The sequence below is a fragment of the Nothoprocta perdicaria genome, unplaced genomic scaffold (assembly GCF_003342845.1).
Source record: "Nothoprocta perdicaria isolate Ctin4 unplaced genomic scaffold, notPer1 scaffold_318, whole genome shotgun sequence".
Classification (NCBI taxonomy): Eukaryota; Metazoa; Chordata; class Aves; order Tinamiformes; family Tinamidae; genus Nothoprocta; species Nothoprocta perdicaria.
In genome coordinates this window covers 460986-484466 of record NW_020455553.1, presented here as the reverse complement: position 1 = coordinate 484466, position 23481 = coordinate 460986, and the positions used below count along the sequence as shown (strand labels likewise).

Here is a 23481-nt window from a genome sequence, read left to right as displayed (position 1 = left end):
TCTGGGAGATGAGAGTGGAGAAAAGAAACACAGATATTCCTTGTCCCTAACTGAAGAGCAAGTACCTTTTGAAAGCACAGCTAAGTAGCAGTTGAGTTTCTTCCGACTAGCCAGATAAAAGTAAATTGGTAACATCTCTTTAAAAATGGTCCTTGAATACATTGAGAATCCACACATGTTGCTCAGTGTGATGAATTTTGCAGAGAAAGAACCATAATTCCAACTCTCACAAACTGGAAAGAAACTCAGATGATTTTCATCATTTTTATTATTTTTTTCTCTGAATTTAAAATTCTTAGGCATATCTTACAGTAATGCAATAGATGGCCAGGCTAAAAGATTTCTTCTATCTCGACTCAGGATGTACAGAGCCACATACTCTTTCCACATACATTAGTGGAGCCAAGCACACAACTCTCTCCTCATTCATCAATGCTCTAGTAACACACATAAACATAAACACACAAAGGACCAATACTTCCACGAGCAAGCATATTTGCATGGGGTGCAGATGATAAATGGGCATTAAAAAAAAGAAATTCCAAAACATGGGTTTTTACACCCAACAGAGTAAATGGAGACAGCATGTAGGGACGGAAGGGATGGGTGAACAGTTCTGGTCTCGTGACCTCGTGCAGGACAGTTCTGCAAAATCAATATCAGAGGGTGGTGATTATCTAGACAGGAACACCTAACTTCAAGATCATACTTGCACAACAGCTCTAATTCAACATGAGTCTTACATGATCAGATGCCCCAAATGAGTCCAACTAGTACTGATAACACCCAACAATTCTCCATCTCTTTTGAATTCTACCTTATATATTGGTAGTGGAAGCAATTCCTCTTGTAGCTACCAGGTAATGGTGTGTACCACCAGCAAACACTGCTCTTCCTCATAGGGATCAGAGTTCCTCAAAAATCATGGTATCTACCCAGGGTTATACTGGCTGTCTTGCAGACAGTGACTAGGGACAGGCCTTTTGCACCTCTGCTCATGAGCAGAACTTTTCAAAGCAGAGTACAAAACTTAGGTCAAAAGGAAACAACACAGCTATAAACCACTGAGTTTTCATTTTGTGTGTGTGCTCGTGTCTCCTCAAGGAGCCTGACTCAGTGAAATCCTGAGCACAGTAAGCACAGGAGTAGGGCTTCTCTCCTGTGTGGATCTGCTGATGACGCTGCAGCGATGCCAGCCGGGTGAAGGTCCCTCCACGCTCCTCGCAGTAGAAGGGGCGCTCCCCAGAATGAGTTTTCTGGTGTCTTTTCAACCCGAGCAGCTGCACAAAGGATTTCCTGCATTCATGAAATTCATAGGACTTGTCTTGTCAGTGAACCACCTTATGTTTGGAAAGCAAGTTAGGCTTATCAAAGCTTTTGCCACACGTTGGACAGGTGTATGATTTACACTCTTCCTCCCCGGGCACCTGATCACCATTCCAGTGCTGATAAACATCTCCCCCACCATTCCAGTTCCTGTGTCCTGGAGACCACGGGTTCCCGGCCATGCCATTTTCTAGGATTACCGTGGAGCACTCTACCTTGTGCACATTGCTCAGGTGCCTCCAGACATCAGCTGTGTGGATGAAACCGTTGTCACATTCTGGACATTTGTATGGCTTGTCACTGGAATGAATGAGCATGTGCATTTGCAAGTTCATGGCATGAAAGAACTCTTCCTGTGCCACACACAGGGCACTGACATGAGTTTTCCACAAAACGAATTTGCTTGTGGTCTTGCAGCTCACTTGCATCCTGAAAAGAGGTGTCACGTTTCTTGCCCTTGTATGTCAAAGGATTCCCAGAGATGTGCTCCAAGTCCTCCTCCTCCTCAAGTGTATCAATAAGAATGATGCTTTCATCATCCTCACTTACTCCTCCTTGAAGTTCCTCAGAGTGTTCAGAGGAACTGTGCTCTAAACCTTCATCTTCACACTGCAGGTCAAAGTTGGTACTGGAAGTGACAAAAACCCAAGCGGTGGCTGATTTTCATTTCTGGCAGTAAGTTTCAAAGGTCTCTTCTTCCTCACACTGCAGTTCTACAAGGATTTCTTGTTAGATGGAAGGCCCAGCAGGGATGGAAGCAGGACGAGAAGGTGGTGAGTAATCTTCCTCCACCTCCAGCTGGAGGCTGGCTTTGCAGCCCACCCTCTCAGAGGTTTGCCTGAAGGGACCCGAGTGTCCCTCACCTGTGTGACAAGTGTCATTAACAGAAACCATGTCCACCTCCATCCTATGGGATCATATACTGCTTACTCATTAGTATCTGTGGAGACAGGCAGTATAAATTCCCGTGCCCCTTCATGGTTCACTTCTTTCATCGTAGCTTCCTTAGAAAAGAAACAAGAATTTCATTAACTACCAGGCAAAGGTAGCATTAGAGATGTTACTTTAAAAGAAAAGTAAGTAATAGTAAGCAAAACACTCCAAATAGCAATACAGGTATGAGACTGGGCATCTAGACAATCTAGGGTTTCTGTGTCAAGGGAACAAGACCAACATGCACACACCCCAACGCTTGGCTGCACAAGTTGGCAACAAGTCATACGGGTCGTAATGACTTGTGGTCCCGTAATGTGGTCCCAAAACTATCTCCTTGCTCTCAGGAATGAAGAGTGGGCCACCATACTAGTATTTCCTTTTTAACCCTAAATTAAAAAAAAAAACAGAGTTTGGAGATTTTATCTTACACACATTGGTCTTACAGTCTCTTATATGTGGTTCTATCATCTTCTATTATGTGAGTACTTCCACCTAACACTAAGATACTTAAAACATAGTCTGCCTTGTATTTCATTTTTATATATATTTTATTTATAAGTACGCAATCTCATTAAATCCTTAACATTTCCCATCCAACACAAAGAAGCTCCAGTTCTCAAGGAAAAAGAAGCAGGGAGGTAAGTGAAACACGTATCTCCTTACAACATATAGTATTCATAAAAACTAAATTTTTGATGCCACGCACCCATCCTACATTTATATTCCCAACACACATATCTATAATTTTGCAAGAGAACGAGGCAGGATCAAGTCACAGAGGGACTTAATGACTTGCTTTATGCAGACTTCCTTTCCAAAATTTAGCATGACTTGATCCTCAATCCTTCTCCTTCTTTATGCAACCTAATTTTGACACATTTTATATGGGAAGAACCTGCCAGGGTAGATGACTAGTTGTAATGTACTATTTGTCTGTTAGATCTGCCTCGGGTTTAATCTTTTTTTAGGGGACAGGGTGCAGGAAGGGGGTTGTTAATTATGAAACCCCACAAAAAACACGTGCACAAGGACAGCTACAGGAGAGCCCGTGGCGGCTGCACCGTTACCGCCACACCTGGGATCGCACTCCTTTCCCATGCAGCTTCCAGACGGGCTGGACAACTCCAAGATCTACCCGACAACCTGCTCCAACAGACAGGAGGATTTGCCCAAAGTGCCCGGCTAGGCGCGAGCGGGATGCCCGGGATGGAGCCCCAAGGAAACATCACACTTTGCAAGGATGTGTGCACATATATATGTATATATTTACATATATATTTATATATATTTAGTGCCCAGGCACACTCACAGCAGCCGCGATGACACCGAGGGCGCAGAGCTCGCTTGCCACCGCGCGTCCTTCCAGCCGCACCAGGGCAAGGCTCCTGCTCCTCTCCCGGGCCGCGCTGCCCAGGACGGGACCGGGCCGGGCCGGGCCGGGCTGGGCCGAGCTGGGCCGGGCCGGGCACGGGTGGTCGCTGCCCTGACGGGGCCGAGCCCCGCGCCGACCCTCAGCGCGCCCGGCGGCGGCCCTGTTGGGCCGGCACTACCTGCGGTGAGGGGGAACACAGCCCGTCACACCTCCAGTGTGACTGACACACCAGAGACCTGCCCCGTCACACCTCCAGTGCGACTGACACACCAGAGACCTGCCCCCGTCACACCCCCAGTGCGACTGACACAGCAGAGACCCGCCCCCATCACACCCCCAGTGCGACTGACACACCAGAGACCCGCCCCGTCACACCCCCAGTGCGACTGACACACCAGAGACCCGCCCCCGTCACACCCCCAGTGTGACTGACACACCAGAGACCCGCCCCCGTCACACCCCCAGTGCGACTGATACAGACAGACACCCGCCCCGTCACGCCCCCAGTGCGACTGACAGAGATAGAGACCCGCCCCTGTCACACCCCCCGTGTGACTGACACAGCAGAGACCCGCCCCGTCACACACACATCCTGGGATGGGGACACCTGGAGACTCACGGCAGTCATGCCCGCCCGCCCCGCTGCCTGATGCAGCCACAGAACAGCAGCCATCACCCCCCTAATGGGAGTGACACAGACACAGCCCTGCCCTTGTCACACCCCCGGTGTGACTGACAGAGCTGGAGACCAGCCTCCTGTCACACAGCCCCAGTGTAACTGACACAGGCAGAGACCCGCCTCTGTTTGACTGACACAGCCAGGGTCCGGCCCCTGTCACACCTCCTGAGTGACTGACACTGCCAGATCACACCCTCGCCTCCCGCCCCCGGGTGTGACTGACACACTCAAGATCTCACTGTGCCACTCCCCCGCACAGACTGACACAGCCAGTCACGGTCCCCGTCCCACCCCAGTGGGACTCATACCCAGGGACCAGCCCTTGTCACTCCCCTCTGGGGGCCTGGCACAGCCAGACACCAGCCCTTGCTACAACGCTCCAGTGTGACTGACACACCTCTATGCACCCCAGCCCTACCCCCAATATCACTGACAGTCCAAGACCGGCCCTCCTCCCACGCCCAGATGGACTGACACCTGAAGACTCACACCTTCCCACGCGACTGACACCCAGGGCAAACAACCCTCAGCACCCCTCTGTGCAGGCCTGGAGAACCTGAGAGCAAAAGACACTCACACCCGCACCACTCCGTCCTCTTACGGGTGCATTCCAAGGGGATGAGCTGCTTCCTGCAGCCCCCTGTGGCTGCTGTGATCTGCTGTTCCCATTCTCTCTTAGAAACATCTGCCCTCGCTGAACACTGGAACAAAGCTGCATCAACAAAACACCACTTAAATGCCCGCTACTGCCTTAGTTACTGGATGAAAATCAGCAGTGCGCAAATGTAAGGGGGTTAGAGATGCTCAGGCGTGGTGATACAGGCCATATCCCTGCATCTTGTCTCCATTCCATCCTGAAAACCTAAGTAAGTCCCAGCTTCTCAAGATTTTTTTTTTTCAGGCATCTTACATTAACTTAATAATTCTAGTTTTTGTTTTGTTTTGTCTTTTGTGGACATCTAGCCACCAGTTTATCCTTACAGGCCACCTTTGCTCTGTCCCTGCGAGCGCAGCAGAAACTGTTCTCATCCTCAAGGTGATGCCTCCAAGCCAAGAGCCCAGCAAGTCCATTCGGCTCCTCCAATTTGTATGATGTACTCACAGACCACCTGAACTGCCCCCAGACAGCAAAGAAAGGACAGCACAAACATGAGCATACAGAATGTGTGTGTGTGTGTATGAGCCATCCCCTAAATATACGGGAGAAACCAGCAGCTCCAGGACTCTGCTAAATCAAGGCAGGGTTACGATGCTTGTGCCATGCAGATGAGTTGTCATGTTGTCTCCCACACAGGAGTGTCTCCAAAGGGACCTACACCTACTCCAAATATCCCACAACATGTGGACATTTATAGCTCAACCCGGAGAAAAGTGAGGCTAATGATTGTCCAGAACAAAAAAAAAACAAACATAAAAAACCCACCAAATAATTTTCAAATATTTTGGAAAAATGCAGACATGGAACTGACAGCCATTATAAAATTCCAGGTTGCCTTTAAAATCCCGTTATATGCGTGGTAAGAGAAGGCAGTAGGTAAATAAGGTGCACTAGTAAAATCAGTGCTGGAATGGCTTAGCAAACATGCTCTACCCATTCTGTTTTCACAGAGGCAGAGTTTGGGGTCTACTCCCAACAGACGAAAACACCATCAGACCGAAACTCTGACAAAAGATGTGCATCCAACTGTGGGAGCCACCGTGATGTCAAAGAAAGGAACCCCTCTGGCAACAATTCAAGAGCAGATCCAGAATATTTGTTATCCGTCCCTAAATTGAGCTGCAAAAAAAAACCCTTTTGCTGCCAGCTCTATGAAAACAACGTGTGTCTTGACAACATAAGATGACTGAAAAAGACCAAAAGCCACCGTGGTATTCTGGATGCTACGGTGGGAGTGAGTGGCGGACCCTAAAGTCGTTTAAAGTCATTTATGTATCCATGCTCTCAGTGCTCACCTCCACACAGAGCTGCCACTTCTCATGGTTGTCTATACTCTCCTCGGTGGAATTTCTCAAACTTCTGTCTCTGAGGAGAGCCAAGTCCTCCCTTGACACTTCAGCTGCAGAGCTGAGATTTCTATAACTAGCATCACAGGGAATTTGGGGGAAGAGCTGTATTTTCTTTTATTTTGGTAAATTTGGATGTTGCGTGTTAAAAAGGAATTTTATTTACACATGAGAAGATCCATCTGTAATTGCGGAGCTGGGGAAGGAGAGCGTGTCAGCAGTTGAAAAACATTCGATTTGCAGGGATGTACTGAAGCAATTGCACAGAAGGGGGCAAATGGAGATAAGACAGGCAGCCTCTGCCCGCATCCAGCTGTCAGTGAACGCGGACAGAAAGAATATTTTAAAAGGGTTTGGGGAGGAAATCTATAGAAATGCCATCTTGGTGGTGACCAAGCCTCCCATCACACATTTGTATGAGTGCCCTTTCCTTTCTGGCACCATCCAGGCCTTGCACCAGAGAGGTTAATCGCATCTGCTTCGAGGCAGCATGCTCCCCTCTTTGTAAGTCATTTTCCAGAGTTTGGTAAAGGTTTCCTTTGCAAAGAGCATCTTAGCACTCTGGCTTCAGCTGTGCAAACCCTCCACGAATGCCCTTCTTTGGCACAAGGGGCTGAGGCTGTACTGTCGCACCGGTCCGAGGTGGGCACTGCAGTACCAGCAAGGTTCGTGCCCGCATCACAGCCTCCCAGACCCAACTGCCCAGCAAAATCCCTTCACGTGCCCCACAGCACACTTACACCCAGAAAAGAAAGACACTCACGTCTATTTAACACATAAGCATGCCAGCAAAACACCTCTATGGGGCACTAAGCTATGAGGCACGAAGGGTCTGCTCCGATTTGCACTTGGCAGGGTACCCACCTCAGAGAAGACAAATGCGGTCTCATCTGCTTACACCAGGCAGGCATCACAGAACGCTTATATGAAACAGAAGCATCTATTCTCCATATGGAAGGAAAACAAGCCTAACATTTAAAACTGCATGCAAACCATGTCTTGAATGAGCGCATAAGGGAGCAGAAAATAGCGAAAACTAAACGGATAACCACTGATAGATTATCTGGAGACACAGGCTAATGCAAAACAAACCAGCAGAGATAGCTTGAAAATAAATGATAGCTGACGCATTGCTACAGTGCAGAGCGTAGTAACAGGCAGTCTCATTCTTCACATCTACTTATTTGCTTTTTTGAAACTCTGCAATTATTCAAATGTTAAAAATCACTTGCATGAATCCAACTAACATTATTCACACCATTTTATACATATATCTGTACAGAGGCTGTTGTGACTTTGCATTAAATCTTACTTTATATAAAACAATGATCTTGCTAAGTAACATTTATGTTATATATTATACGCGTTTTATGGTTTGTTTGTTCATTTCTTCCTAGAGAACTGAAACTTGGGCCAAAAACTCAGAAAAAAAGTAAAATGACAGAAAACGGCTGGGGAAAAAAAAAAAAGAAAAGAAAGAAGAAGTTAAAATAGCTCTTCTTATTCAGCTGCAGCATCTATTGGTTATCTGGCCTAGATTTAATTAGAGAAAATCACAAGATTGTCTAGCTCAGCACAAAGCTGCTGACTTGAGCCAGTTTCATGTTTGACAGGATAAAATAGTGCTACTTAGAAGAGGTAGCTATATAACACCTACTAAGTGTGCATGCTGATGAATTTTCAAAGGGAAAATGGCTTTACAAATCCAGCCCTGTTTCGATGAAAACTGCTTGAGAGATTCATCATACATGAGAAGTAAACAAGGAGCAGTCTTAAAATTAAAAAGGCTGGTTGTCTTTAAGCGCCCAGGATTTCCTAAGGTCTGGCTGTTGTAAAAGTCACCCTTTTGGGTCCCTTTCAGACCGAAAGATCACAGGCAGCACAGAGCAGCTAACGCGGTCAAAGCCACTGCAGTACGTGATAACTTCAAGCCTCTTGCAAGTACATGGCAACCGCATAAAAAATTAATGACCCGACTGATTGCAACCAGCAAATGCAAGGCAAAACCAGGCTTGTTGATGTGCCTATTTGCTGTTTTCTGCCTGCCCTCACGCTAAAAAATGCTTCTGGTAATGGTCACTGTTAATCACTCTTTATCCTACAGCTGCCGAGGCAGGGCCTCACTGTATTAGGCTACTATAAAAATACCAAAAGCATAGAAAATCCCTGCTCTCTAACCTAAAGTCAGAACAGCAGAGTCCTCTCAGGTGCAAAGAGGTGTTTCTGAGTTGGAAAAATAGAAAAACCAAAAGACAGTCTTGCTTCCCCGTGGAAGCATCGGGCAAGGTGAGAAAGTCACACAGTGCCTCCCTGAGTTTTGCCTGCTCCAGCCCACAGATTAAAACCCCAGCTCTGTCTGCCTGAACTTTCACCCGCTGACAGGAATGCAGGAGCATCCCATTTCCAAGCACAGCACCTCTCCTGAAGACACTCCTGCTGAGGAGGGCTTCATGCGCAGCATCATTATCGCTGACAGATTTGCTTTGGAAATTTCCTCCCGGGGCTTCTCCAAGTTGACAAGTGAATTCTTCGCTTTGGAAATATTTGTTCAGAGGCTGTCAAGCTCATCAGTCTCTTCCTCAGGAAGAAAGGGGTCCAGGTGGGATTTTGCTCTTCCCATGCCCACTGTAGAAACAGCATTATTGAGGGGACATTTACCACAGAGCTACAGCTGGAACCGCCTGTCTCTCTGTGACCCGGCTCATTTCTCTGCCTCTGGCCTCAGTCCTAAAACATGCACAAGGTAACAGGGTAAATAGGACTGGCCGTAGCAGGACCTCCAGCTGACAGGGATGCCCTAGCCCTAGGAGCCACGAGGGTTAAGATGGTCCTGCTGCCTTTCAGCCACTGGCACAAGGTAAATAGACCTCTACAGCCAGAGGTAGAAAACATACATCCACATCCACATCTGCATGGGAACGTTTAACACATATCGCATCGTATCATCTGATGTGATATTTCCCCATGGACTATCCCTGAGCAGCATCACGGGTGGACCAGGAGAGGACAACCGAAGCACCAAAAAGCATCCAGTCTGCTGGGTGACCAGAGGGCTCTGACAGCTCTGGATCTGCTTAGCAGAAAGCTGTTTCCTGCTGTTCTGACTGCTGCTTCATCATTCATTGTTAACGAAGCGCTTATGTGTCTTATCTCTGAACACTGAGATTTCTTGTGTACACATAAATCAGCTTCTCTCTAGCAAGAAATCTCAGCTTTCACTTAGCCAGCTCTTTTGAAAGGGAAGGCTTTGCCACAAGAAGGAAAATACCTTCACATTTTTATTCTCTCTTCTGCAGCTATACTACAGTCTTTTCTCTTTCAAGTATTATTCTTTTTTTTTTATTCCGTGTTCGCCAATTATTAAAATGATTTTGCTTAGACAGAGACAAGCAAAGCACAGTTTAGCTTTTTCATCTTATTTTTATCTTCTGTGTTTTTGTCACACAACTGTAGATTTGATTTGGTCTCTTTGAAAGAGAGCTAAGCACTCATTTGTCATTATTATTCCACTTTTAAGCTGGTGCTACTCAGCTACGCATCTGAAACTGGAGAAACCCAGTGGTAAAATGTCAAGTTTTGAAAGATGCCACAGGAGAATAATTCTTACTACTTTCCCCCTGCTAACAAAGGTATCGTGCTGGATTTTCAGCCTCATCGCTAGTGCTGCATCTGTTACTTCTGAAGACAAAGATGAAAATTCATTAATTAACAAAAGTCGCTGAGACATAATCATTAACAAGATTAAAGCACTCGAGTGGGACCTGTGAGAACTGGATTGTTCTCCCAGTCCCAGACTGGTTGATGTGTGGTCTCATTCAAACCACTGCATGGAGATAGATACAAAATGCTGGTAGGCACCAGTTCCCCACAGACTGCAAGCACTGGGGCCAGGGGCTGCTTCCCATTAACTTTTTTTTTTTCATTATTATCCTGTATTTCAGTTTTGCTGCAAGACAAATGGGAATAACTCCCAAACTCTAAATGCTCTTCATGTTCTACAACTGACCTTTTCTCCTGCTTTCCATTTCTCCAGAATCTCCTGTGATTGACGACATCACTCTTTGCAAGTTTTTTTTTTCCTTTTCTTCTATTTCCTAGTGAATCTTTTTACCTTCCGTCTGTTGCAAATGTGAACAGTTTTAATTAGGTGCTGTTGAAATGTCTTTTGCAGTTTGGCATCCTTTGCGATTTCGCTCCTCTCGTTCTCTTTGCAGTTCTGTTCCTTCCCACATTGCTTATGTTTTGTTGTTTGTGGAAGCTCTTCTTTATATGCACAATTTAATCATGCTGCACTCCAATTTCATCTCTAATAAGTATAAATAGGGAAAAGGGCATCTGAATCTCAGCTCTCCAACTGCTCCCTAAATAGTCCTCCTTTTCTGTACCACATCCCCAAAATGTTATAGGGTTTCCAGCTGAATTCAAGGACAAAACACCTCAGTCCTTCAGTCCAACAGATTTGTCATGCTTTCAATAATTTTCTTAAACGCTACCATTTTTTTCTACTCTTACAGATCATACTGAGGCTACGCTTTCAACTGAGCAGGAAAACTGTTCAGCAAAGTCAACAAAAAATCAGCACCCCAAGGTGCTGCCTTTAAAGCTGCTCTTCCCTTGCCCTCCCCTTTTACTGCTCTAGAGTAGAACTACTAGATTTCATTTTTGCTCGAGTTATGCTTGTTGTTTCAGCATTAAATCTGCACGATCTGCTTCCCGCACACATATGGGCTATTGTGCTCTCAGCCCACCATCCTCTAGGCTCTGGGTTGTGAGCACTGAGCATCACGAGTCATTTTCTTCTGTACTAGACAGATCCCTATCGATCTAGTTAGGTCTGGCTTACCTGGAGAAGCCAATAGTTTCAGGGAGCTTGCATTGTGCATTTTCTTCTGAGGTTTTTAAGAGAAGACTTGCACACACTTACATATTTGCTGGTCTCCAACCACGGCAGTATAAAAGGAAGCATCCTAGGAAAGAGGGCTGAAGTGAAATAGAGAGGTCAGTCAGTTCACCTCTCTAATAACCAGGCATGGCCAAATATACCTATATCCATTCTTGACTGAGGTTTTTAGGACCAGGCTGTGCAAACATGAACCTTTGTGAAGCAGCATCTGTGACCTCTCAAAAATTTACTCCAGCATTTACCCTTTATCTGTCACAACTAGGTTTTCTTCTCCTCCTCTGTCATGTCCAAACTGCATCTGCCTTGTGATGGCTACTGATACTTCTCCTAGCCAGACTGCATGTGGAGAATGCGACTTTTACACTGTGAAACCCGTTATCAGGTCCCCCATTGCATTGCCTCCCCTCAACTGCTAAGCTTCTCCCATAGTGAAGTGACACAGGGCAGGTGACATGCCCCAAAAGCTCCCCAACAGGCATTTGAGAAGCCAAGATTAGCACACTGCACGCTGCGAGAAAGGGCATGGATACTTGGTAGAGAAAAGATGGCTTTTATGAGAGGTGAATAAATTAGTAGCGACACTATAAAATTTGCTTCCGTGAGGTTTGGCATGAGCTACTCAGACAATCGCCTCCTATCACGTTATCAGGGACAACTGCCTTGCTGTGAAGAAATCATTTAGCCACGCGTGGAGGAACAGAGGATTAGACAGAGGACTCGATGTGTGATGAATGGGATTTGCAAGCGAGCACGCGGCACTGAGCAGGGCCCGTCCTACCTCCATCCGTGGATGGGTGACGAATACCATGCTGATCCCTGGGGCGGTTTGTCCCGGTGTTGATTCTGATCAAAAGGCAAATGATACTGCCAGTTTCTCCTTTGTGCTTTGGGGTAGCAGCAAAACCCTTTGAAGATGCTCTGGGGTGGGATTTTGGCTTGATCCTGTCCTTAGGGAAAACACAGACATGCCTCTTTTTCCATTCCTTCTTCATGGGAAAACGTGATCAGGCTGCTCACAACTAAGCAAATACATTGATTCCAACTCCACATTTAGCAATTCTGTTTTAATCTTTCGAGCACAGGTAAAGGAACTATTTTTGAGCTTGCACAGTCAAATAAGCTGACGGAGGGTTCAGAAAATTAGTATCCCGTAGCTATATTCCTAAACCTTCCTTCGATGAACAGTACCCTATTCATCAGGTGTTCCCAATTTAATCCTGAGGGGATACTTGTTGAATTCAATATGATTCTGCTTTTAAGAAGCTATTGGAAAAGCAGCTGCAATGCACTATAGGCTTAGTGATGTTGACTACGAAAAGCTGCACCATTTCCAAGTCAACTTTCAGTTACAGCAGATGCAATCTCTGCCCTAAAATCAATTTCTTCGGCTGCATTTTTTTTAGGCTCCTTTTGGACTCCTTGGACAACTCACAGCTCTGCTCTGAGCTGTGGCTCGAGTTCTCCTTACCAAACCCTGCATATGCTCTTTTCATTTCAGTTCAGGTCGCCAGAGACAAGTGAGGCCAAAACATCAAGACCTGCTCTTGGGATAAGATCGCTCAGGTAGAAGCAAAAAGCTTTTCCAGGAATCCTTCTCAGCACAGCTTCCTGCCCAAGTTTTCAGAGCAAGCATTGAAGAGATTACTGAAAATTGTTCAAAACGTTGCGTGTCTAACGCTGGCTTCAATGCATTCTAGGTTTGCTCACGCTTAATTGAAGCGAGAGAATCCCTGAGTAACTTCGAGCTCTGACTAGCACCATGACATTTACTTCTGCTAGGGAAAAACATGTGTGCCTGATAAGGTGTGACTGTACCCATGGCTCACGTTGAGGAAGGAAATAAGTAAAAACACTAGAGCTACTGGAGAAGAGAAGGACGTCTTTTTCTGTACGGAGTGGAAACCCCATCTTCAAAATTAAGGCACCTAAACTCACTAGTTAGCTTTCAAAAGCCTGGCCCAGCAGCTGCTATCTGATGTTAGTGTGTGCAAAATTGCTGTACAAAGAGAAGGAAGGAAGAAAAAAAAAGGAATTCCGAGGCAAGAATGGAAAAGAGAAGAATACTAGCAGTGAATAATGACCAGGAAATGCTTACAGGTGAAGGTGACATAGTTAGACAAATTCTGGGTGGTACCGCATTTGAAGCATGTGCCGTGAAGCTAATGAAAGTGCAGCCAGTGTTTAAGAGGGCCTGTGTGCAGTGTCAGCAACCGGTTCATTTTCTGCTGGCCAAGATAACGACAGCGATGGGGCAGCTGAAAACAAGACGCCAGCAAGCAAGAAATACTATGAGAAATGATGATAGCTGATTTCATGAGAGGCTTAACATAATGCTAACGTGGCTAGAGCAGGAAGGGATGTCGATTAAACCATAAAGGCGACCTGTTGGATCGAGCCCATTCTCCGTCACTGCAACGAGTCCTGCAGTCACTGAGAGCCACAAAGACACAAATGTGACAGGAGCTTAATTAGAGTGAAAGAGGGGGGAAATAGCAAATGAAACCTTTTAAACGAATGGATAGCAGGCCCCGCGGCCTCTATACCTACGTAGGAGAGATGCAGGCACTCCAGAACTAGGTACTTTGGACATCCGCCTACCTTGCGTCAGGTTTTGCTGCTGCTTGCCCAGGATGTCACCTCCATCTGCCCTCAGCAACAGGACCAGGGCTCATCTTGGCAATGGGAGCAGCGCGAGGTGACGCTCCAGCCAGCTGAGCAGTGCACAGCTCCCTTCCCTTCAAAGTTATGCCCATGCTGCCAACTAGAAACCAGACTCTGCAAACTCCTTAGCTTATTCGCCTTCATCAATATTTTAATAGATATTGGTTTTTACTGTAAGAGACATCACTTCTTGTTAATTTGAGTGCTGGAATGGCACTGGCACGCAGAATACCTTGGCTCCAAACAAACCCTGAGGGGAAAAGGGAAATATATTCCTAAGAACAACAATTGGAAAGAATCTAATTCAATAATAGATTTTGTTTGGTATCATTCTGGCACCAGCAGTCTTCTTCCTGTTATTTTTAGGTTCTGATGACGCTAACAGGGATTTTTTTTTTTTGTGGGGTTTTTGTTGTTGCGGTTATGAAAAAATCCCAAGGAGAAATTTTCCATAGTTAATCACAGTGGATGAAAACAGTATTATCTCTATAATTTAAAACTTTACACCTCCAGATCCTTTGCAAAATATATGGAGTTTTGCCTGATCCCAGGGAGTAGGACAAGGACCTCTTAGTCGGGGAAGGAATGGAGGGATGAGACAAGCACGGAAAACAAACACACATTTCCTAACGCAACATAACAGTTTTAGATGAAGCATATTACACAGCCCAGGAGGCAGAACGTAGGTTTAGAAATGCAAAACAAATATCAAAATCACCTAGTTTCATATGACAGCTTCATTCTTTGGGCTTTTCTTTCCAAGGCATTAGTCATGGAGTATTTATTTGGCAATATTAGCTCCCATAGGTATATAAATTAGATACCAAATATTACTAATACCTGGTCCACTGGTGTTTGTGACTTCCACCAGGTCTGGAAATTCTTGGTCTATAAATGTGGGTTGAGGAGTCATTTTCTGTGACAGCAGAGTTCAGGGTTGTATTTGGTCTGCACTATCTCTATCCTTTCTCCAGTAGCCATACGTTTCTTGTTCTTGGACGGAAATGCCATTTCTTATCTCTCATTGTTTCCCACTATGGTTTTGGGGAAGGGGCCAGCAATAAACTGCTAACTCATTAATCAGACTTGCTGTTAAACATGGAAGGGAACACCTCCCAACAGCAGGAAGGCCCTTTAATGCAAAAGATATGAAACAAGGAAGCTCCCTCTTCCCAGAAACAGAAAACAAGAAAGAAGCAAAGAACACTACATAATTCACTTGGGAGCTGGACGTCCCATTTCAACAACAACAACTGCTTCCAGACGCAGAACAAATATTTTTGTTCCAGGGTGGCTAAAATGCTAGTGACACCACAGCCATTCCAAGGAAAACAGCCAAGACTTCAACTTGGCACCGCAGGACCAGAGGGAAATGGAAAGCGAGATGACCTTGGTTCCTTACTACGCCCAAGTGACCCTTCCTGGGTGCTCTGCTTCAGAGCTTGGAAAAGCAAAGCAGGGCTCCCCACAGGCTTAGCAAGGGAAGGAGCCTTCTCATGGAGCGCAAACAGCTGGAATTACAGCAGCTTCAACAGCCCAGCACCCGCAGGCATCCTTGGTGGTACAGGTAGGGACCCCTCGCTCCACCACTGGGCTTCAGCAATGCTCCTTTGAGCAACTGCTTCAGAAGAACAAGTATACGATGTCAAGATTTTTTTATATATACAATAGCAAGACTGTGAAGTCAAAGCATGGCTGGCATTTTGAAGTGCACATCATTTTTTTTTATTTTTTTGAAGAGTATGACCTTCAAATGATGAGCCTTCCCATCGCCACCCCAAATGATTGCCATTGTGGTCCCTCTATACCTGATTTTCCCATTCACCCTCCAGTGCTTCTTGATTTTCTGTAAGCCCTGAGAACCCTGCACTCCCAAAGATGCTCGATGTGGGGGATGCCAGAGAGGGTCATTCAGTTTGCTCTGGACTACACGCACGTCTGCGCGCACTTGGCATTAGCCACATCATGACCAGTACTAGGTCACGGATGAGCCACGCACGCTATCATGACCTTAACATCAGAGCAGCTCCGAAAACAGAAATTTTCCCCCAGAAAAACTGTGTGCTGGCAGCGATGCTTCCATCTCCAAGCATCTTGGAAGTCTCATTCCACAATACAAGGCAAGGGAGATGTTCAGGAGCAGGGCAGAGGTCTGCTTAGGAGCATCTCCTGTCTGAAATTGGTGAGTTCCTGCCCACACCTCCTCCACGTTGCCCGGCCGCTCTCGGATAGGCAAAGAGTCAGCGCACCAAGACCTTATAAAGCAGAAGGGAATCTGTACTTACAGACAGTAAGGTCCACAGCCCGTTGCAACACCAGCTCCCGGGCCTGAGGCATTTTCTGTTCTCACTGGAGCACTCGGATTGCAGAGACATTGGTTCTAAAAGTGCCTGGTTTTGAGGAATAGAATGGAAGCTATATATTCATATTTTCTAGAGTTTGTTTAGCTTATATGTTACTTCTTTGAGTTATACAAGATGTCTTACTTTCCAAAGGTTAAAAAAAAAAACTGGTAAATTCTCCGTCTGCCTTTTTCTTTTCTTTTTTTTTTTTTTAATTTTTACAATTACAAAAAGTATTTGTAAAACATTTTTTTTTAAGCAGATAGCTTCTAGCTGCTTTCAAACTGAAATTTGGCAGTCAACATGCATTTCTTATTGAATAACATACACAGCTTCTGCACTTTAAAACTTGCGGTGGGTACAGACCCAAGAGATTTTTTTTTTCCCCGTTCAAATCTGCATTAAGATCACACGTGACACGTTTTTTTTTTTTTTGTTTCTGAAAGCAGAAGCTAAAATGAAAACCCTAGGAAATATATTCACAGCATTCAAGCTGCAGCACCTTATTGGGGCAGATCCTGGGGAAAGAGCTTTACCTACAACGAAGCCGTGGAAGGGGATGAATTTTATAACGGGAGGATTTCATATTGACCAACCAAACTGGCTCAGATGCAACACGCATACGGATTCAAGGCTTTGGGTGCCTCTTGGGCGCTTGTCCTAGAGCAGCCCACATCAGCCCTATGTGGCAACGTTGCTGCCCACCAGCTGATTGGGGTTCAATGGCTGGTGCTCATGGGTTTGGGAGAGGGACACCTCGCTAGCGCTGCCAGAGGGGACCCCTTCACCAACACTGCTTGGAGAAGAACTGCCCCAGGCCTAACACATCCATCACCTTTTCCTTTTCCCCTCTTTCCCCCAGCAGGAGTTACATCAGAGAAGAGGGAAATGTGCACATCTAATTTTAACTTTGAAGTGGGGGGAAATAAGGCGGCGGGTTTTCCCCCGGAGCGCCTGCTGCTTCCCTCTCCCAATATCTTCACAGACTTTTTAAAACCTACTCCCATCAGTAGATGGTTTGAATATGCACAGGCTTCTTAGTGTTTGCTCGGACCGGTGCCTTTGGGTAGCTTTTTTGAAAAATACAAGAAATTAGCATTTGAAAAGGTAGTCCCACACACTCCCTGAGCAGGAAATGCAGCTTCCTTCTCCACCTACTTTAGCACTAAGCAGCACTGAGATATATTATGAAGGTTTTCATGGCCATTGTGGTGAAAAACCACCACCCAGGCTAAGATAATCTCTCGAGTGTGTCTTTGCTGAGCAGAGCAATTGCATAAGGAGTATCTAGACAGCTACACGACGCCTCTCAGTTATTGCAAAGGGTCTTCTGTAGACCTCTGGTCAGAAAAGGGAGAAATGGAGGGCAAAGTCAAGAAAACTAGGTCTGGAAACACTCACTTTTCCATCACGCCTTTGTCACTGGACACTGCTAAGCCATCAGCGCTAGGGGAGGCTGGAGAACGTGTTTGGGTTCCTAACATCCTTTCCTTCTTATGGGCATTTTTGGGTTCAGACTCAAACCAATATATGACAGCTTTTGACTTCTCCCTGGCACCTGTGTGGGCAAGTCTCACCCATTCCAGGCAGGACAGCTGACTTTAAACCACCATGCCTTATATCAACGTCACATAGACATGACTAGCATGAGCCTATGCACCAGTTTAGTCCCTTCATTCAGCCTGTGTCTCCTATGCTGATAAACCAACTGGCATGGAGCTAAGGTAGGATGATAGGGGCAAGGGACTAACAAGGTGTAGTAGGAGTGACATGAGACGTAAGTTCAGAAAAGGATCCTTAGAAAATCTTACAAGCTAAGGCTAGCAGATGTTTTAGTGCATCAAATGTGAAAAATGAAACTGTAAGAGTGTAAAAGCTAGGAGCAAATCCCTCTTGAAGAACACATTTCAGTGCAGCAGTAACCAGGTAGCTGAGAACAGCACCTTTATAGAAAAAGAAGGAAAACCAGACCCAATTTGCCATCCAGGCCTTAGTGTTTTCTTGCCCATTTTAGCATGTGCACCAATCTGCCAAGCCAGATGTACAAATGTTTTGTGTGGGCAAACAGGCACTGGTATGGGCAAACATTGCCTTGCCGCGCGCGTGCTTGTGGGCATGAAATCAGGCAGAGCACAAAGGCGGCGAGGAGGAACGGGGCTGCGTGAAGACCAACTCCTCTGCCCGGCCACAAAAATCCTTCCACAACTCCCTGCCACAGACACTAACCAGGAGGGCAAGGCCACACAGCCATGCGTTGGAAGGTGGCCAATGTTACAGAAGATCCTTCTGACTGGTCTTCCCAGCAGGCCAAGCCTTCCTGACTCATCCCACGACACTGTTACCATGAGGTTGAGCAGACTCCCATGGCCCCCACAAGAGTTGGGCTTTGCTCAACCACATCCATGCACGTTGGCGAACATACACACAAAAAACAGGAGTTTTTGTATGAATTTCTATTCTCCCCAGTCTAAAAAAAGGATGGCCAAGGAAGCAGGAAAGTGAAATACACAAACCACCTAACATCACATGCACGATGGTTTATCTTTGCTATCTATGAATAACCTTGTACAAGTCATTAAAAGCAGGTGTGAAGCAATGCATTTGTTACGCTTTCACAGGCTAATTGGGAGTATTACAACAAACGACTGGGTAATTAACCAGTGTTTCAACCTCAGTAATCATGTATTGTAATTCTAGCAGAGCTACAAGGTCTCTATAATCTTGAATTCTTTTGGAAGAAAGTACTGTTAATGTTATAGCTGCATCCCTGTCCTTATCACAAATATCACACTCCCAGAGATAAAAGTGAGGGAGAGGGGAGGAACAGTTTCCATGCTTAGTGCCCTTGAAGTGACTTGAATCTGGAGACGTCCAAACTCCAGCTGAGCAGCCCATGGGCTCTCTGCCTCTTGGCTGAGTAGTCAGGGAAACATATTGGAAAGGGAATTCACTTGCAACAAGCCCATAGCTTCAGAGCAACTACACAGGGCTTGTTTCACCTGAACACAAAGAATTACTGTGAAGAAAAAAAATGTGGAGAGGAGGGACCTCTTACAGCATCTGCCTTCCATCCTCCATGGATCAAGGGGCCCCTGGTCAGCACGACAGACTGGGGACAACCCTGGATGAGGGGATGTCACCATCTCCTGGACGAAGTGTAAGACCAAGAGGGATAGTTGCCCACACAGGATCGTCTTTGCATTAAAGTCAATTTATAGCCACTTCTGCTTAGAGTGTCATAAAAAAAAAAAAAAAAAAAAAAACACACATCCAAGTACTAATCAACTGCAGTTTCCTCTGGATTTTAGACCCACCCCAGATACCAGCCCTTGGCCTAGGGATACCGAATACCCAGGACAACATGCAGCTGAGGGCACTGACAAACGCAGCTCCTTCCCCCTGCAGCTCTGAGCACACTGTACTGAGCTGCTCTGTGCGATACAGAGAAGATGCCAATCTGGCACCAAATTCCTCCTTTAGAACATTCCTCTCAGCTCCTTAAGCAACCCTCTTCCTCCCAAAAACAAACAAACAAGTTAAAAAAACCCCAAGAGCCTGGGAACAGGCTGCAAGCCGGAAGATCTCCAGGATGACGGAGAGCCTTCATCCCACGATGACGGGGGCTTGTGCATCCTCCTGCCTGATGGTGCTTTCCGGCTCCTGCGCATCACTGTGTAGTTGGTACATGGAGATGGGGCTAGTCCACGTGCTTCTCTGCACAGGTGACCTTCTCTGCAAGGGAACAGGCTGAACACAACCCTTTACAGGTCTCTGCCCTCCCCCTTCCTCAAGGGCAGCAGAGAGCAAAGCAAAATAAAACAGAAGCTTTAGTGCACATAGCGCCCGTTTCCATAGCAATTTACTTGGAAAATGCAGGAGAACGATGGAGGTTAAGGAGGAGAGCACAAGGGTTTGTCCCTGTGCTTAAAGGAGACGTTGTGTCAGCCTGGTGCATTCAGCAGCTGTGAGCTGGGCTGAGCATGGACATGTAGCAAGACACCCACCCCATCATCTGCAGCCCCCCAAGAGAGCATCCTTGCACCCTTCCCCACTACGTTTCATCTGCTGTCAGGCCAGGGATGTCCTGGGCAGCCAGGGCCAAACAAGAGGATCTGCACCACGAAACAGCAAGAGCAGAAAAGATATCTCCGGCTCCTCCCGAGAGAGGGAAGGAAAGCAAAAGAGTAGGACGTGGCTGCCACCAAGGGTGCCGGGCAGCTCCAGGGCCTCCAGGCGTTGGGGGTTAGCCCTGATGAGCTCTCCCTTCACCGTGTGTCTGCTGATGGAAGCCTTGAGGTTGCCTCCTCACGTGCTTGGTGGCCTTCTTGCGTGCTTCAGCCTTGGCGCAGCTCTCCTGCCGCCAAGTGAGTTATGGGCACAGTGAACGCTGCCGCTGCTGCTTACGGAAGGAGATGAGACAAGTTTCCTTGACCCCATGGAGTCCAGGATTTTCTTGTTCCACTTGGAAAATCGTCATGCCTTGGGAGGAGATAAAAGCATGGATGCAATTAGATTCTTCCCTATTTGCCTTTAATCAGCTCTCTGAGGCAGCGGAGGCTCCCTAGAAAGTTGTTGCAAGCTCCTGATTATTTCCTCAGCTTTCCAAATGAAGAAAAGGGCTGCGAGATGGGCAGACAGAACAGCTGACCCTTTTGGAGCTGACACACACATATATGCACAGATGTTCCTCACTAAAGTTTTGGAGGCCCCTGGGATGATGTAAATGCCTGGAAGAAATTCTGCTGCTCTGATGGAGAACTAAGGGCGCCGTCACTGAAGGGATCTTGGTCACACTCAGCTGTAAAAGTGTGAGTGGACTCACATGAGTGTGCACACACATACTCACATGCAAGTACACACACGTTGAGCGGATCCATGAAGGAAGGGGCCACATTGCCTTGCCCTGGTAAGGCCCTGGGGAGAAGCAGTCATTTTTACTAAACAGAGATATATCAATAATAAACATGAACGTCTCAGTTTAAAGAAACTCACAGAATTACAAGAGGAAGAACAAGAGCCCTCTGTGCCCCTTGGATCACCAAGCCCTGCAGACAGAGCAGCCACAGGGCAAGTCAGACCAGTGCCAGCTCTACCCTGTGCCGAGCACATCCCCAGCCACACCACCCATGGAGCTGGGAAAACAGCAGCATATCGGCTGTTCCCAACAGGGCTGGGTGATTAAAATGCAAACAAGATTATTTGGTATTATCTTAGCCGAGCATAAAGCACACTGAGAAATCACGTGGCTTTTGCATTCCTGCAAAATTGGGACCTGCACTCCACTGGAGGGACTATCCACTGCCTCTGCACAGCGTCTGTTTAGAAGGAATGAAACTTTGCTCCAGCTGCAACACCAGCACCCAAACAGAGATATAACCACAGATACCGGCAGAGTGACTGAGCATCGCTGGGGAACAGGTAAGGACAAGTCTCTCTGCACATCCCTGCAGTTTGGAGGAGGCACTTGATTCCCTCAAGAGCACCTGGCATCCTGAGGGACAAGAGCCTTGGGCTTCTGTTGCAGCAATTCCCCCCATATGAAGCCCTGGCACTTAGCAGACACGTGGGGAATTGCTGAAGAACCACTATGAAGAGCCATTAGAGAACCCGCAGGAGAGGTGGTGTGAGACAGCCATAGCCCTGGCTGCTGCATGGAGAGTGCAGCAAACACTGGGAGCTCCTTCTGCAGAGGTGAAGGCTCTTAGCAGACATCTTAGCCTATAGCAAAGACAAGAGATCTTGGTGCTGCTTCAAGAAGCCATTGCTGACTACGCTCATGTGTCCACCACAGCCCTGCTCCATCCGCTCAGCTCCCCTTTCTCAGTTAAAAGTGTCCTGCGAATCTACTGCAAGATGGGGATGGAAGACTTGGCCTGTCAGTCCCTTGCAGGCCTGGTGCCCAGAGGTGTGCAGCCCCATCCCTAATGCTCTTTGGCTCTCTAAATGACATAAATGTGCCCTCTCTGCCTTCATGTTTGTCTCTCCATGGCACTGATGGTGGCAATGAGCAGATGTCAGTGATGCTTTGCTGAACTGGAGCAGTAACTGGAGTGGGCTGCTGGCCTCTTCCCAGCACTGCTGCCTGCCCCTGGCTTTAGCCTCCTGCTCTAGAAACACGGGATGTCTGGGGCATCCAGTACAGGAGGTGGAGGTTACACTGTGCTTCTCCAAAGGTCAGCCTTCATGAACCAGGAATTTCCCTTCCCTTCATATGTCCTTAGTGCCCGATTCCCCAAGGTGAGCCAGAGGCCAGGATCAGTTCTGACATCCAGGCTGGAAGGTGCCACATGCAGCCGACCTGAGAGGCTGGCCCACGTGGCAGCCTGGATTCAACGAAATCACACAGTGTGGGCTGAATCCTGGGAATGGTTCGATTATCTGTGGAAGGATTGTTAGCTTTCTCTGCAGACATCCTCTCCGCGGGGAGCATCGCACCAGTGAACACACAGTGAACACAAGCAGCCAAGCACACATGCAAACAACCACAGCCCGCGGGGTGCCAGCAATGTGCCAAACACTATCAGGCAAGCTAAATCTGCAACCAGCAAGCAACGCAGCCAACCACCGCCTGTACGATACGCGAGCAAGCTGCCCATGGGCATCTGCTGTCTCCGCTGACGGTGCAGTCTTCCCTCTTCGCTGCCAAGACCTCACAACACTGGGTAACTCATGCTCAGAGCCTGGACACTCAGGACTTAGAAACCATCTCTAGCAAAGCCTCCTTGTTCCAGGTATAAAAGTCCGCAGAAAAACAGGATTTGTCTCTCCCATCCTGAACCGGCACGTTTCAGGGAGCAAGGACTGTCTCCTGCGTGCCCAGATGGTACCACCCCCCGGGAGCCCATCTCTGCTGAGATGCAGGCTGTTACCGCAGCGCACGGCAGCGGCGAGCCAACGGCTTGCTTGACATTATCAGAGGAGCAGGGAGGGAGCTTCTTGTGCAAAAGTTCCAGCACGTTGCAGACATCTGTCAGTGCGGCCACGGGAGCCCAGCACGCAGGCCTTGCGGGTGCTATGAAGGCGCATGAAGCGGTTGCGGCTCCCTCCTTGTTTTCCCTATGAACATTTCATCCCTGTGGATATGGTATTTACCAGAAGCAAACCTGCACAGGCCACCTCTAGCCCTGCATCCGAACCCCCTCCTGCATCCGAACCCCGCTGTCCCTCACACAGCCGATCACACAGTGACATTTGGCTCCGAACTGCAGCCTTCCCAACAAGCAGCACCGAAAACAAGCCAAGACGAGGTTTGCAGAAA

The 23481-nt window shown here is 47.1% G+C and overlaps 1 protein-coding gene across 1 annotated transcript; it reads right to left on the bottom strand.

Moving 5' to 3' along the window:
• Positions 1–340: 340 nt before the first annotated feature.
• Positions 341–3669, bottom strand: LOC112950415 (zinc finger protein 664-like). Its single transcript, XM_026042943.1, is given in 3 exon segments — positions 341–1682; positions 1684–2326; positions 3572–3669. Coding segments are annotated over 2 exon segments (1236 nt in total). The 5' UTR covers positions 2233–2326; positions 3572–3669; the 3' UTR covers positions 341–995.
• Positions 3670–23481: the final 19812 nt, after the last annotated feature.